The 13239-nt window shown below is 48.4% G+C and overlaps 1 protein-coding gene across 1 annotated transcript; it reads left to right on the top strand.

Moving 5' to 3' along the window:
* The first annotated feature begins 596 nt into the window (after window positions 1-596).
* Window positions 597-12928, top strand: LOC133358401 (ATP synthase F(0) complex subunit C3, mitochondrial-like). The gene is made up of 5 exons (XM_061576723.1): window positions 597-663; window positions 958-1038; window positions 5101-5178; window positions 8294-8484; window positions 11892-12928. Exons 2-5 carry the CDS (start codon window positions 1000-1002, stop codon window positions 12004-12006), a joined length of 423 nt encoding a protein of 140 aa, XP_061432707.1. The 5' UTR covers window positions 597-663; window positions 958-999; the 3' UTR covers window positions 12007-12928.
* Window positions 12929-13239: the final 311 nt, after the last annotated feature.

Genomic DNA, 13239 nt, shown 5'->3' with positions numbered 1-13239 from the left:
TCTCCACCCAGCCCCTCCCTGCACGACGGACACAATAATCCCCTGTGGGCTGGTGTAACCAGCAGGTTCCTACCAGTATAATTTAGACTATTTTGCTGCTGTCAATTTCTACACGATAAGCCTCTTTGCTGAGCTATCATTTGTGGCCAAGTCGCCTCTGAAAAAGACGTTAATAGCTCAGTGGAGTTTACCTGGTAAGATAAAAAAAAACGTAGTTTTATTTGTTTTAAATGATGTGTTTACCTTCCCTATACTTTGCACTCCTACCGTTTTTTTGTATTGTTGTTTTAACGTTCTGACCCTTGAAGCTCATCGAATTTCCCTCCAGTATAACTATATATATACTGATGATGTTTGTAAATATATACAGGCAGGCCTCGCTTAGCGCGACCTCGTAGAACACCGATTCTGATGAGGGCTCACCTCGCTCTACGAACGCATCTCGAGCGTTAAGCGAGGCCTGCCTGTACAGACCCCCGTCCTCGCGTCTACCCCGCCCCGCGATTCACATCAGCCAATCGCAGCCCTCCACAGCGTGCGTGGCTCCTCCCCCCCACCACGCACCAACTGTCGGCGTCACCGCCCTCCCCCCCATCCGGGCACTTCGTCCCTTTATCCGCGCGTGCGCACAACGAACGTCTCCTTGGACGGGCCCCTGTGGAGGTGAGGGGCCTGCGCGCTGGGCCCTCTTGCCACCCTCAACGGCCTCCGATGTCAATCCGTTCGCTTTCGTCCCAACTTCGCGGTCATCCGTCGTCGCGAACGTTCCGTCGCGACGCGTCGTCATCCCGCGCATCTCGCCGCCCGTTTATTTTTCGCCGATGTCGCCGCGTCTGCGTTTGCGCGATCGCTCTCTGTGCCGTAAAAAGGAGCCCCGCGTCCGATAGGCCCTGAATTTTGACCTCCATGTTTTGCCTTTGCCGCTTTTTCTCTTGCACTCTGGTACCCTGAACGCAGGTTTAAAGTCTATTTGCTTTGTCGTCGTCATCTTGATCAACCATGTACGCCTGCGCCAAGTTTGTCTCGACCCCGCTCTTGGTGAGTTAATTTGCAACATTTTAAGATCGAATCTGAGGCGATTTCCCGCGCCCCCCCCCCCACCCCTTTTCTCCATGTTAAGCCGGATGCCGCTCGCAGAGGGTAACGTGAAGGGGAATCAAAAATACATTTTTTAAATCGCCCGTTGTCAAGCTGATGATTGTTCTCCTAACAAAATCCAACCGATGCATGTATAGGCAACTACGTATGGTATAATCCGCTTGAGTGTTAATGTTTATACGGCTTTAATCGAAGGATGCGTGCGTAACCTTGCCGATTGTAATGGGCCCTAACTGCCTATTTTGCAACGCTGCTGCGAGATTTTAGCGTTGCTCGCAGTTTATATATTTTTTTGACGAAGCGTTGATGTTGCAGTAGAGTAGATTTTGTTTTGTTTTTATGCAATTAACTTAGGGTTTTTTGTTGCTAATCTTGGGTGGGGATAGTCCAATAGTGGTGGCGTTGCCGGCAGTATATTGCGACGCTAAGATTAAAGAGTCGAACATCACTTGCATTGTATATTTAATGTCATTTTACGAAGTACCGTATGCATATTGGATGTAATGTTTTAACCGTGTTTGTGGTCCCTTTTGTGTGTAAGTGTAATGTGCCCGGCGTAGTTTCGTGTCTTTTCGAACATGATGCGCCTTAACAATATAAATTGTCTTTAACATTTTAACGTGAGCACAAGTGTGCATGCATACATACAAAGTGTTTATATTGCATAATTTATGTTTAATGCGGTGTGTGTGTGTAATGTGAAATGTTTTCTAAAGTCTCCTACCCGGCGTACTTAAACCCGACTTTACATCGATATTTGCATATGCAAAAGTATGCAGGTGTGTGTGTGTGTGTACAACACGTACTTAATGAAACTAACTTAATTTAAACCAAACCTTCACCATTTCTTGCAGCTAATTGGTTTTTTTCTACCGCATTCTCGTAGTGCACAGCATCTGCTGCAGTATTACATAACAGCTGATCGTGGCGTGTGCTTGTAGTTGATTTTTTAGTTTTTCGATGGATATGGGTCACACCATTTCATTTTGTTCGCGACTTGGGTTTGTGTGAGTGTAGAAACAGCGGTGGATGGCCCTGGTTTAGTCGTAGAATTGTCCTTCGATTTGAAGGTCGTGATGACAGAGGAAGCGAATTCTCTTGGATAGCTACAGGCCTCAATACGTACAGGCGTCTAGGTGGCAGCACTGGGGTTTAGCGATAAGCATTGCTTAACCACTCACACTGCCAGTGAGTGATGCTCACCCTACCACTCGCCCATCATCACTCACCCACCCTACCACTCGTCCACCCTGCCGCTCACCCACCCTACCACTCGCCCATCCACCACTCATCCACCCTACCACTCACCCACCCCACCACTCACCCACCCCACCACTCACCCACCCCACCACTCACCCCACCACTCACCCCACCACTCACCCACCCCACCACTCACTCACCTATCCACAACTCACTCATCCACCACGCACCCACCCTACCACTCACCCACCCCACCACTCACTCACTCATCCACCACGCACCCACCCTACCACTCAGCCATCCACCACTCGCCCACCCTACCACTCGTCCACCCTACCACTCATCCACCCCACCACTCATCAGCATTTTCCAGCAAACTATACATTTTTTGGGACCGGTCGAATAATTAGTCATCCATACTCTTCAAATCAAAAATAGTCATCCAGCATTTTATCTTTTTATTTCACCGAGACATGAAATATAGACCCATCGATAAACGAGAAACACGTTGCCTCCTTTGCAACGAGCGACCCCCGTGTTACACGAAAGCTGTTTTTAAAAGTACAGATTAGTGTTCTCTATCATCGTGAACAGGTGTTTAATCCACTGCTGGGTGATATTGCACTGTGTAATGTATACAACGTGCACTACATTTATACAATATGCCACTACTGTCAATGCAATATACTGTATCACAATAATTTCCTCATCATCATGGTCAATCCCACTGCTGGGCCAAAGGCCTCCCCAAAAGTCCCCGCCACACCTGCTTTGTAGCAATCCACGCAAGTCGGATTACATCACTCCATCTCCGCTCTGGACGCCTGCTCAACGCCTCGACTGTCGCTTATTCGCTGACGCGTCTTGACCCAAGGCCATCTCTCCCAATAGAGTTTTATCATGAACTTTGGCGTGTTCTCTAATCTGTGCATTTTCCTCTTTCTTTCCACCATTTTCAGAAATAGTAGGAACTGTCATTTGGTAAATACATGCGTCATCTTAGAAAAATGTATTCGTTTAGGACAAAGTGGATTTAGTTCTAAGTCGCATTAACTTGTGCGTGAACAGATTTTATGTAATCGGAGGCCCTTTAACATTCGTAGAAAACTCTGAAATAAATGCACTGAACAAAGCACGCAAAGACGATAGTAGTGGCTGGTAAAGTGAAAATAATGAAAAGTTTGGAAAACTAAAATTACCTTAATGTTTTTGTTACGTTTGGTAACCTTCACTTTTTAGCTACGTGACCTACAAATGACCCTCAGATTATGGAGTAATGTACATTCCTGTACATGACAGTTTAATAAATAAAACGGTGTAGTTACGCTTTCAGTACGTTCTCCAAACCCGTTTTTACCTGAATTCTCTACGCCGTGTCCTTTCTCAAAGACGTCGGCGATCGTGGCCTTCCTTCCATGTAGCTCTCCGTGATATTTATTCAACAACTTGTTGATCTATGGGCAATACTAAGTCTAGTATGTGCTGTGGCGTGATGTTAGCTCCCTCGCCTGGTATACAGGAGGTCTCTCATCATCACGGTGGCTAGGAGATGTTAACTACCTCACCTGGTATACAGGAGGTCGTGGCTTCGATTCCAACCCTGACGCATGCTGTATATTTGAAGTTTTCGTGTCCCTCCCCGTGGTTGCGTGGATTTTTCTTCGGGTCCTCCGATTTTCCCCTCCACATTTTAAAATCAATGTGCGTTTAGAGTATTTGGCTGCTATAAATTAATTGAGCTATCATTTGTGGCCAGGTCGCTTATGATTTTTTAACCTGTAAAAACAAAGTTTTTCACTAAATCCTTTATATGCGTGGCATCGGGGCGGCTAGAGTCCTCTCATCCTCTGGCTTGAGATGGCTGCCACCTATGGGTCAGATGATTGTCTGCCACCATTAAACAATTGGTAATTAAATATTTAATACATTTTCCCTAAACGGTGTAAAATTTTGGAAAATGCATTGTCACGCACAACGAGTCTGTGCAAAATGTCAGCTCGATTGGATCACGGGAAGTGGGTTAAAAAACGACGAAAGATTTGCACGGTCCTAAGCAAGCAAGCAAGCGAACTTAATATAAAGGATTTAAAAATAGCTCAAGCTGCATGGGCCTTACCTAGAAACACATTCCTGCGGAGGGAGCTGGAAGTAATGTTGGGTTGCTCGGTCAATGGCCTGCAGGGTCAACGGCGGCGTGGTGTATTCCGCAAATATGCCCGACTGTGAGGGCGGTCCCAAGCCGGCGTGAGTAGGTTAAACGTTGAGTTTTATAAGGGCACCACGGGGTGACCAGCCCCTCTCCACCCTCCCCACTCTCCCCACCCAGCCCCTCCCTGCACGATGGACAGACACAATAATCCCCTGTGGGCTGGTGTAACCAGGAGGTTCCTACCAGTAAAATAGTTTAGTTTAAACAAAAAGTCCACGCAACAACGGGGAGAGAGACGCAAACTCCAAATATTCAGGCGGCGGGGTTTGGATCAAACCCACGACCCTTGCATACTAGGCGAGGGAGTTAACGTCTCGTCACCGTGGCGATTTCCCCCAGCCATCCGTGCTGTCGACTCCCTGTCCCTGTTGTAAACGTCCATGGCTGCCACTTGTCGTCTGCTGGACCGCGACCGGCGGGCGTGCAGGTAGCAGCACTCTCCTCCCCACCCCCGTGAGTTCCACTCATCCTTCTCCACGTGGGGTCAAGGCCATGTCGGTGTCTGTGGCGATGACGGTGATGACTATGACGACGCTCGGTCGAGGAGCACGCAGTTTCTCCTGCTCTAACCGTCGCCATCTTCTCGCCCGCAGGTCCGCGCCGGAGCCCGGGCGGTCCTTCGGCCAATCTCCGCGTCGTCCTTCACCAGGACAGACGTCAAGGGGGAGCAGGTAACGTCCTTCCGTTTTAACTTGATGAATTTGAGAAGCAACGGACCGGGTTTAGTTTTTGTACGTATGTTGAATTTCTTCCGCACCACATTTAGCCAACCATGGTAATTGTAGGTGCGAAGGAAGGACAGAAAACTAAACACAACATTTCGATTTAAAGCTTTCGTGACTGCAGGGATTCATCTTCTTGATTCTTTCGGTAAAGTCACGTAGAAGGGAAGTAATAAAATAATAAAAATGAAACGTAATAAAATAATTCTCACGACGTTTCGGCCACAACGCAAGCAGCCGTCCTCAGGGAGACCTGGTCTTCACCTGAGGACGGCTGCTTGCGTTATGGCCGAAACGTTGTGAGAATTATTTTATTATGTTTTATTATTTTATTATTTCCCTTCTACGTGACTTTACCGAAAGAACCAAGAAAATAAACACAACATTTCTAAAGATTTTTTTTTTAACTGTTTGAGTTTGCACGAAGCCATTTCATGGTGTGTGGTGGGGGGGATCGCCGGACAGATTCCATTTTTCTTTGAAAGCACAGGTGGGGGCTGATGGGTGACGTAAGCGGTGGGTTACACGTCACCACAGTGACAATTAGACTCGTTGACTCCTATAGACTTGAGCAGGGACACCTGTCGACTGACACAGATCCGGTCGGTCAGACTCGCACAGAGACCCATAGACTCACGCAGTTACTAATCGACTCAACGTTGACATCCATAGATACGCACACAGATCCGTAGACTAATTTTAGAGACCCGTACTCTACAATACGATGTGAGCGGTGGATTACACTTTCGCTACGTTCACGGTTAGAATTGCATTGATTCAAACATAGACACAGACTCGCGCAGAAGCCAATAGACTCGTGTTGAGACCTACAGATCCGCACACACGCAGAGACCCATACTATGCAATACAATGTGATGCGAGTGATAGATTACACTGTACCACAGTCAGTTTGGCCATGACTCCTTATTTCCCCACTCATTCATGAGAAATCTGCTCCCCCACCGTACGGTTGGCTACGTACGGTGCAAAAGAAGTTGCATTTTTTGTTCTTTAATGAGGACCCCCGAGTAATTGTTTACAAAAGTATTTTGTAATTAGTTTTTGTCAAATTATTAACTTGATAACTTCATCAACCATTCATTCGTCTTAGCTCGAGATGCAATGATTTCCCTCCACCCCCCACCAGCCTCTAGTAGCAGTAGAGGCTCGGTGTGGACTTGTTCCCGTGGAACATCGTGCCTCAATCTAAAAGCCTCGGTTCTCGCGCACGCCGTTCTATGCTGTGGCAGAATAAGCTTGACAATTTACGGCGGTGTTCGTCATTGCAAGGCCCGCGGGCCACCAGCGACCAAAGGTCGCAAACGGGTTTTTATTTCTTACCCGTACCCGGCCGCACCAGGGTCGCAAACGGGTACCCTACCCGTACCCTACCCGTACCCTACCCGTACCCGGCCGGGTACGGGAAGGGTACGGGTATCGGGTACCTGATTGCGACCTCTGGGATGGAGCCATGTTGCAGGCATGGGTGGGTTGATTCTAGGAACTTGAATTGTGAGAAGAGACAAGACGTTGGGAAATGAGTGACAAACAGTTACTCACCAGTAACTCACGGTCTACCCGTACCCGTACCCGGCCGCACCAGGGTCGCAAACGGATACCCGTACCCTACCCGTACCCTACCCGTACCCGGCCGGGTACGGGTATCGGGTACCTGATTGCGACCTCTGGGATTAAGCCATGTTGCAGGCGCGGGTGGGTTGATTCTAGGAACTTAAATTGTGAGAAGAGACAAGACGTTGGGAAATGAGTGACAAACAGTTACTCACCAGTAACTCGCGGTCTACCCGTACCCGGCCGCACCAAGGTCGCAAACGGGTACCCGTACCCGGCCGGGTATCGGGTAGGGTACGGGTATCGGGTACCCGGTTGCGACCTCTGCCGGTGGCCTCTGGTGGCCTTTAGGGCGGCTTCTCACTACACACGTGAAAACACCCCCCATTTCCGTGCTGTCAAACCACAATGGTTTCTAATGCTGGTGATGTCTTATCGGCGAAAGTGGGCCCCCCCCACCGAAAATAAGTGAACACGGGCCTATGGTGTTTGGTATTCGCACCATTCTTTTAGCGGGAGGCTAACCAGGAAGGCGCCGTGTTTCACAGACAGGTCCGCATTAGTTTCACAATATACACACTTGACACACACAGTACACAATTGAAACTGCTTTGTGCAGCTTCAATTGTGTCCTTTGCAGATGTTCAAATTGGCTACATTTGAGACGGTGGCGTGGGCACAGTTTGCCGACTCTTTGAGTATTGCGTCGCAGGATCTCTTAATGCCCAAACAGCGCGACGTTCATGCTGCTTCATCCGTCCGTTCCTGTGTTTGTCCATCACATCTACCTGTGTCTGCCCGTCCATTTGCCCAAGTATCTCTCTGTCCATTAGTCTGTTTGCATTTCCCCTATCCTTTTGCTCGTTGGGAATATCACGTGAACATTTATTCCGATCGCAGATGGTCGTTCAACTTCTCAATTACAGCCACGGCCGCCTGTATCAACACCAACTAACTTTTATCAATAATGTAACAAAATTACAGCCCACCTCTCCTCTCTCGCTGTCCTCTGTCCCGAGCTTAGTAACTCTCCTTGTCTTCCTCTCTTATGGGCCTCCTCCACCCCCACCCCATACATCTGGCCTGTACCCCCCCCCCCCCCCACCACCGGAACTACCTTCGTAGCTACCTGCCTCGTCTCTTTCCCTACCCCCCCCCCATTACTCTATGTCCATCTATCCCTTACTGTGCCATCGTTTGTCCGTACGCTTGTGTATGCATCATTTCGTTTGTGCATCCGTCCCATCAAACCGCATGGCTGTCCTGTCCTTAGTCCGTCTTTCCATTCGTGTGTCCGATCATCAGTTCGCCCATTTGCCTGTCTGCCCTGTGTTTGTCATCAGCCTGTACGTGTGTCTTCGAATCGATTCTTTTCTTCCCGTATCTGTCTGCATGCCCGCCCGTCAGTCCGCATGTCTTTGCCTTTGTAACCATCCCCTCCCGCCCACATCGCTCTGTGGCCCCCCATCTCTCTCTCCACCTCTGTTGGCAGGCGAGCTCCATGGTGCCAGCGCCATCCGGACTGGCGCTGGTGGCGCGCCGTGACTTCCAGACGAGCGCGGTGTCGCGCGACATCGACACGGCCGCCAAGTTCATCGGCGCCGGCGCCGCCACAGTGGGGGTGGCCGGATCGGGCGCCGGTATCGGGACCGTCTTCGGCAGCCTCATCATTGGCTACGCCAGGTACGAGCCCCCGCTAAAGCTGTCGTCATTGCCATCCCCTTCATCGTCATGGGAAAGCGTTTTACACTTGGCAGACTGCGTCGGTAGCGATGATGCACAAGTGCCGATTTAAACCAAACTCGGCTCCTTAATCCACATTACATTAAAAAGATAAAATATAGACTGACGATTCAGGAATTGGTCCTACGGGGGAGATGCCGCTGGAGTTCTCCTGCGGTGAGTAACGACGTCTTTAAAAACAACGTCGCTACCCCTCTGTAAACAAAATGAACACCGAGCCACTTGCTTGCGTTCCGAGATTCGGCGGTGAAGGGGAACGCCCACCGTGCAACTTGGCAGACGTCTTTGAAAGGGTTGATGCAGCAAAGGCTCGCTGTTATCCAGCACTTTACCATCCGCAATGCTCTATTAACCGGTGGAGAAAAAATTCCGACAGCCATCCGGCATTTTGCCGTGCGCTTATCGTAGATGCGTTGTTAAGCTTCAGGATTCTGCCGAGTGGTGGCGTTAGCAGCAGTCCGTACGTACATTACTGTACTACTGTATACTGTACTCTAAATGGCTCCACTGCTTCTCTAGAATCAACTTGGAATGCTCTACAACTGACGGAGTTCTTTCGTGAAAATTGTTATGTACAGTGTTACCTCGGTATACATCGTTAATTCGTTCCAGAAGGTAGGACTTATGCCGAAAATGACGTGTACCAAAGGAAATAATCCGTTCCAGAGTATAAGAAATGATATTTTATATGGCATATTATACATTAATGGGGTTGTATAAAATAATTTAGACGCTACTCATTACTAAAATTATACATTTTAAAATAAATGCATAAATAAATTAAAATTAATTGAAATAAAATTTAATGTCACTTTACCTTGCTGAGAGGAGGAGGAGGATATGCTATTTTTTGGAAGGCGAGTCCCCTTCCATTAAAACTACTGCACAGGCAGACTGAGGAGCGGCGCTTTGTTTCGGTCGTGAACGGGGTCTACGCGGGTACGCGGTGACTCATCCAGACCCATACAAGTTCTAGCAAGCGCGTCGTATCCCAAAGCAAGACGTTGTATCCCAAGAAATGTTTTTCTCGTCAAAACACGACGTATACCAAATTCGACGTATTCCAAAGCTGTATTTGGAAAATTTGGTGAACCACAAGTAACATCTCTGATAACCGGCATGTCCATGGATATGCCGGATAACGGAGCTTCTGCTGTGTAGACAAAAAACGGTGATTGCCACGCATCGATAACAACTTCCTTTGGATGTGCTATGAAGGACCATCACAAAAATGTCAATTTTATATATATAAAAAAAATATTTTAATGCAGTGTTGACGAATGAGGGTTTTATTTATTGTTTGCAGTGCTTGTGCGCCACTACCAATGGAGCATCGCCAATTAATTACCTTTTGAATGTAGATAATAATTTACATTTGTAAAGTGGTGCATTTCACCTGTACATCTCACCAATGCGCCACCGTGTATGGAAGGCCAGCAAATAAATGGAACCGGCACAGGATAAACGGCCAGAACTCGTGGGGGGTGAAAGACAATTTACTCACTCGCCCACCCACCCACTCAGACCCAGGGTAAACGTTCAGAACTAGTGGGGGGGTAAAGGCCACTTTACCCACTCGCCCACCGACTCACTCCATCGCCTACTCGCCCACCCACCTACTCACCCCCCCCCCCCGCCACCTACGCACCACTCGCCCATAACCTGCAGGGTAAACGGCCAGAACAATTTGGGGAGGTAAAGGCCAATCTATAGAGGTGAGTTTTCAAGACGGCACTGAAATATATCTGCTAACGACTCGGATTGTGTTCATTAGCAAAGGCAAAGCATTTCAAAGCTTGGGAGCCGCACTGGAAAAAAATTAACCCGTAAAAGCAAAGTTTTTCACTATAAATCCTTTATATGCGTGGCATCGGTTTTATTTTATTATTCATTTCTGTTTTTCTTAAGTAAGAGTTTCATTTTTATCGCATTGGTATTTTAAATTAAATATGAAATTTTTTTTTTTTTCACGAAAATAAATTGTCACGCACAACGAGTCTTGTGTGCAAAAAGTCAGCTCGATTGGATCACGGGAAGTGGGTTAAAAAACGACCGAAAGATTTGCACGGTCGTAAGCGCGCAAGCAAGTGAACTTAATATAAAGGATTTAAAAAGCCCGGTCACCCCAGGAGCAGAGCAGATCTGAAGGTCTCTGAGGCCTCGGATTATCACGATGGATTAGTTCCTGTAAATGTCACGAGGCTAACCCAGCACGGCCACCAGAGGGCAGCCGTGACATGCCGGTGGTGTTGGTGATGGGCAAAAGCAGTTTGCAATGCTTGAGACAACTCGCGCATTGCAGGTTTAGTCGAGGTTAAAGTGACCGTCGGGTCCCGCGTTATTTATTTTAATGCACATTTTTGGTTGTTCCACTTATTAGCGCCTCTTAATGCTGTTATCGGCTACTCCTCTACGCGACCTGCAACAAACGGCACCGTTAAACCTTCTCGGTTCTTTCGGTAAAGCCACGTAGAAGGGAAATAATAAATATATTCTATTATTTTATGTTTTATTTCAATTATTTCCCTTCTACGTGACTCTACCGAAAGAACCAAGAAGATGAATCCCTGCAGTCACGAAATCTTTAAATCGAAATTTTGCACCATTAAAGTTATAATGGATGATCGTTAATGGTACATTACTAGAATTAAGCAAGGTTATTGTGAGAACTTGGAAGAATAAAGCATTTGACGGAATAAGGAAGTTGAGCAGTTTTGGTGGTTAAAGATTGTGGATTAAACTCGTCGATTGGTTTGATTGACCCGAGTCCTTGGCATGGGTGGAGGAATCGGCGATTGAAGTTCACGGGAACGGCGACCACGATAGTAGCGACAGGAGAGTGATAAGGAGGCGACTGGCCATTGGTGAGCCCAGTGACGTTGAGTGATGATTCGCTCACTGCTGAATCCTCAATCAACCTCGAATGCTTTTACGTTGAATTCTATGAAGGTGCAGTTCAGTAGGGAGTTATTTTCGTTAGAATTCATTAATTATGACATAAGGGGCGCAAATTGGACTTCAAAAGGGTATTCGAGAGACTCGTTTCATATCGATTGTGTTGCAATCACTCAGTGTTTTATGGCAGGCTTGTGCTGAGTAAACTGCAGATTGAAGGATGCTCCAGTCATCTTTATTGGAACTTCAAAATTTCTCCTGCACGGTGTTGATAAAAATGTTTTTGTGTGTTTTTAGTTGTCCCCTTCCCCCGCACCTCCGATCAACACGGTTGGCTACGTACGGTGGCGCCAGAATGTCAAATGCATGCGCACAATTGCACTCGAAGTAGAGAAAATCGTGGAAATAAAAAAAAATTACAATACTGACTCCGAACGCTGTTTGCCTCGCAGAAACCCGTCTCTGAAGCAGCAGCTCTTCTCCTACGCCATCCTGGGCTTCGCGTTGTCCGAGGCCATGGGGCTCTTCTGTCTCATGGTGGCTTTCCTCATCCTGTTCGCCATGTGAAACTCCCCCTGGGTGGCGGGCCCCGGCGGTGGTGGTGGGGGTGGATGGGTGCACCTGATGGCGAGAGAAGGCGGGGGGGGGGGGGAGAGGCGAGGAGGCAGCTGCTCTTGCACAACGTTGAAGAACTCCGCACACAAACCCCTGTTCTAGTCCTTATTTACGTTTTTCCTCGATTTTCTCACCGGCACCAAAGCAATCCCCGTTGGCCTGGCTGGCGGGTGTTGTAATCGCGGCCCTTCCCGTAGTTTTGATTGAATGGTTGTTGCAGACGTGCGAGCTTTCGGCTTGGTAGTATCGTACGTTCAGAACAAAACAGACGACGCATCCTGTACGTACACCGGTGGCTCTTAACCTTCGTGTGGGTGGTATGGCGCTTAGGCTACCTCGCCCACAATACACGGACGGATCTCACGTTCTGGGCCTCCAGTCAACGTGATGTTTGTAAGCCAATCGTTTCGCCGCCGTGTATCCGTGCGTCTCGTTGCGCCGACATCGTCCCCCCCCCCCATCACCACCAACCGCGCACATTCAAAATTACTCTTGCACGGTGTCCATGCAGCAGTCTGAAAGGCTTTCTTGAGCTTCCTCCGGCAAGGGGGGGGGGGGGTTGGTCGGGGGCATGCGACTCGCGGGTTTAGAACTGCCGTCTCGAAGAAGTGCGTCGTACCAGTGACTACTGAGTGGGGGGGATAATGGGGTGCGATGAAAATAAAAATGTGTTTTTCGCGGAAAAAAATAAATCGATAGTCGGGATGAAGCTCTTCACGTCCGCGCGATTGCGTCTGCCTCCATGAGGATGTGAGGGCGTGTTAATGCCCTCGTGTCCGTGTACTGTACAGCTAATTGGTCGGACTGCACTTGAAATGTACGTTCATTTCTAGAAACTGGTTTCTCGCCCAAATAAAGGTAATGTCCGGAAAAATGTGCGCAGACGTCCCTCTGTTCTGCGTGGCGGGGTCGGTGGGCAAGGGTGGAGTGGTGGGGGCAGCTGTGGAGGGGGGAGCTCTTCCCATGCTTTGGCTTACGGATGAGCTCTGGTTGGCAGCGGAGGTTTCGCTTCAAATCGATTGTCGGCAAGATTTTTCTTTCATCGGCAACGCGACGTGGAAGCAATCTGGCCTGTCGCTCCACACGAAGCGCCGGGTCTTCTCGGCCACAAGTTCTACCCTCCCTGTTTCTATGGTTGTTGAACTTTAATCACATTTTACAGGAACACCTGCGCACCGGCTTAGG

This window comes from Lethenteron reissneri, chromosome 61 (assembly GCF_015708825.2).
Source record: "Lethenteron reissneri isolate LAM-NWPU_2019-01 chromosome 61, ASM1570882v1, whole genome shotgun sequence".
In the NCBI taxonomy this organism is placed as follows: Eukaryota; Metazoa; Chordata; class Hyperoartia; order Petromyzontiformes; family Petromyzontidae; genus Lethenteron; species Lethenteron reissneri.
The sequence above is the reverse complement of the archived record's forward strand: the minus strand, read 5'-3'. Positions and strand labels throughout refer to the sequence as shown.

What these genes read in the sequence shown, in the direction of transcription:
- LOC133358401 (XM_061576723.1), top strand. Translation starts at nt 1,000, where the DNA reads ATGTACGCCTGCGCCAAGTTTGTCTCGACCCCGCTCTTG. An exon ending in CAGACGTCAAGGGGGAGCAG is followed by an intron (nt 5,179 to 8,293) that starts GTAACGTCCTTC and finishes CTCTGTTGGCAG; the next exon opens with GCGAGCTCCATGGTGCCAGC. An exon ending in CTCATCATTGGCTACGCCAG is followed by an intron (nt 8,485 to 11,891) that starts GTACGAGCCCCC and finishes TTTGCCTCGCAG; the next exon opens with AAACCCGTCTCTGAAGCAGC.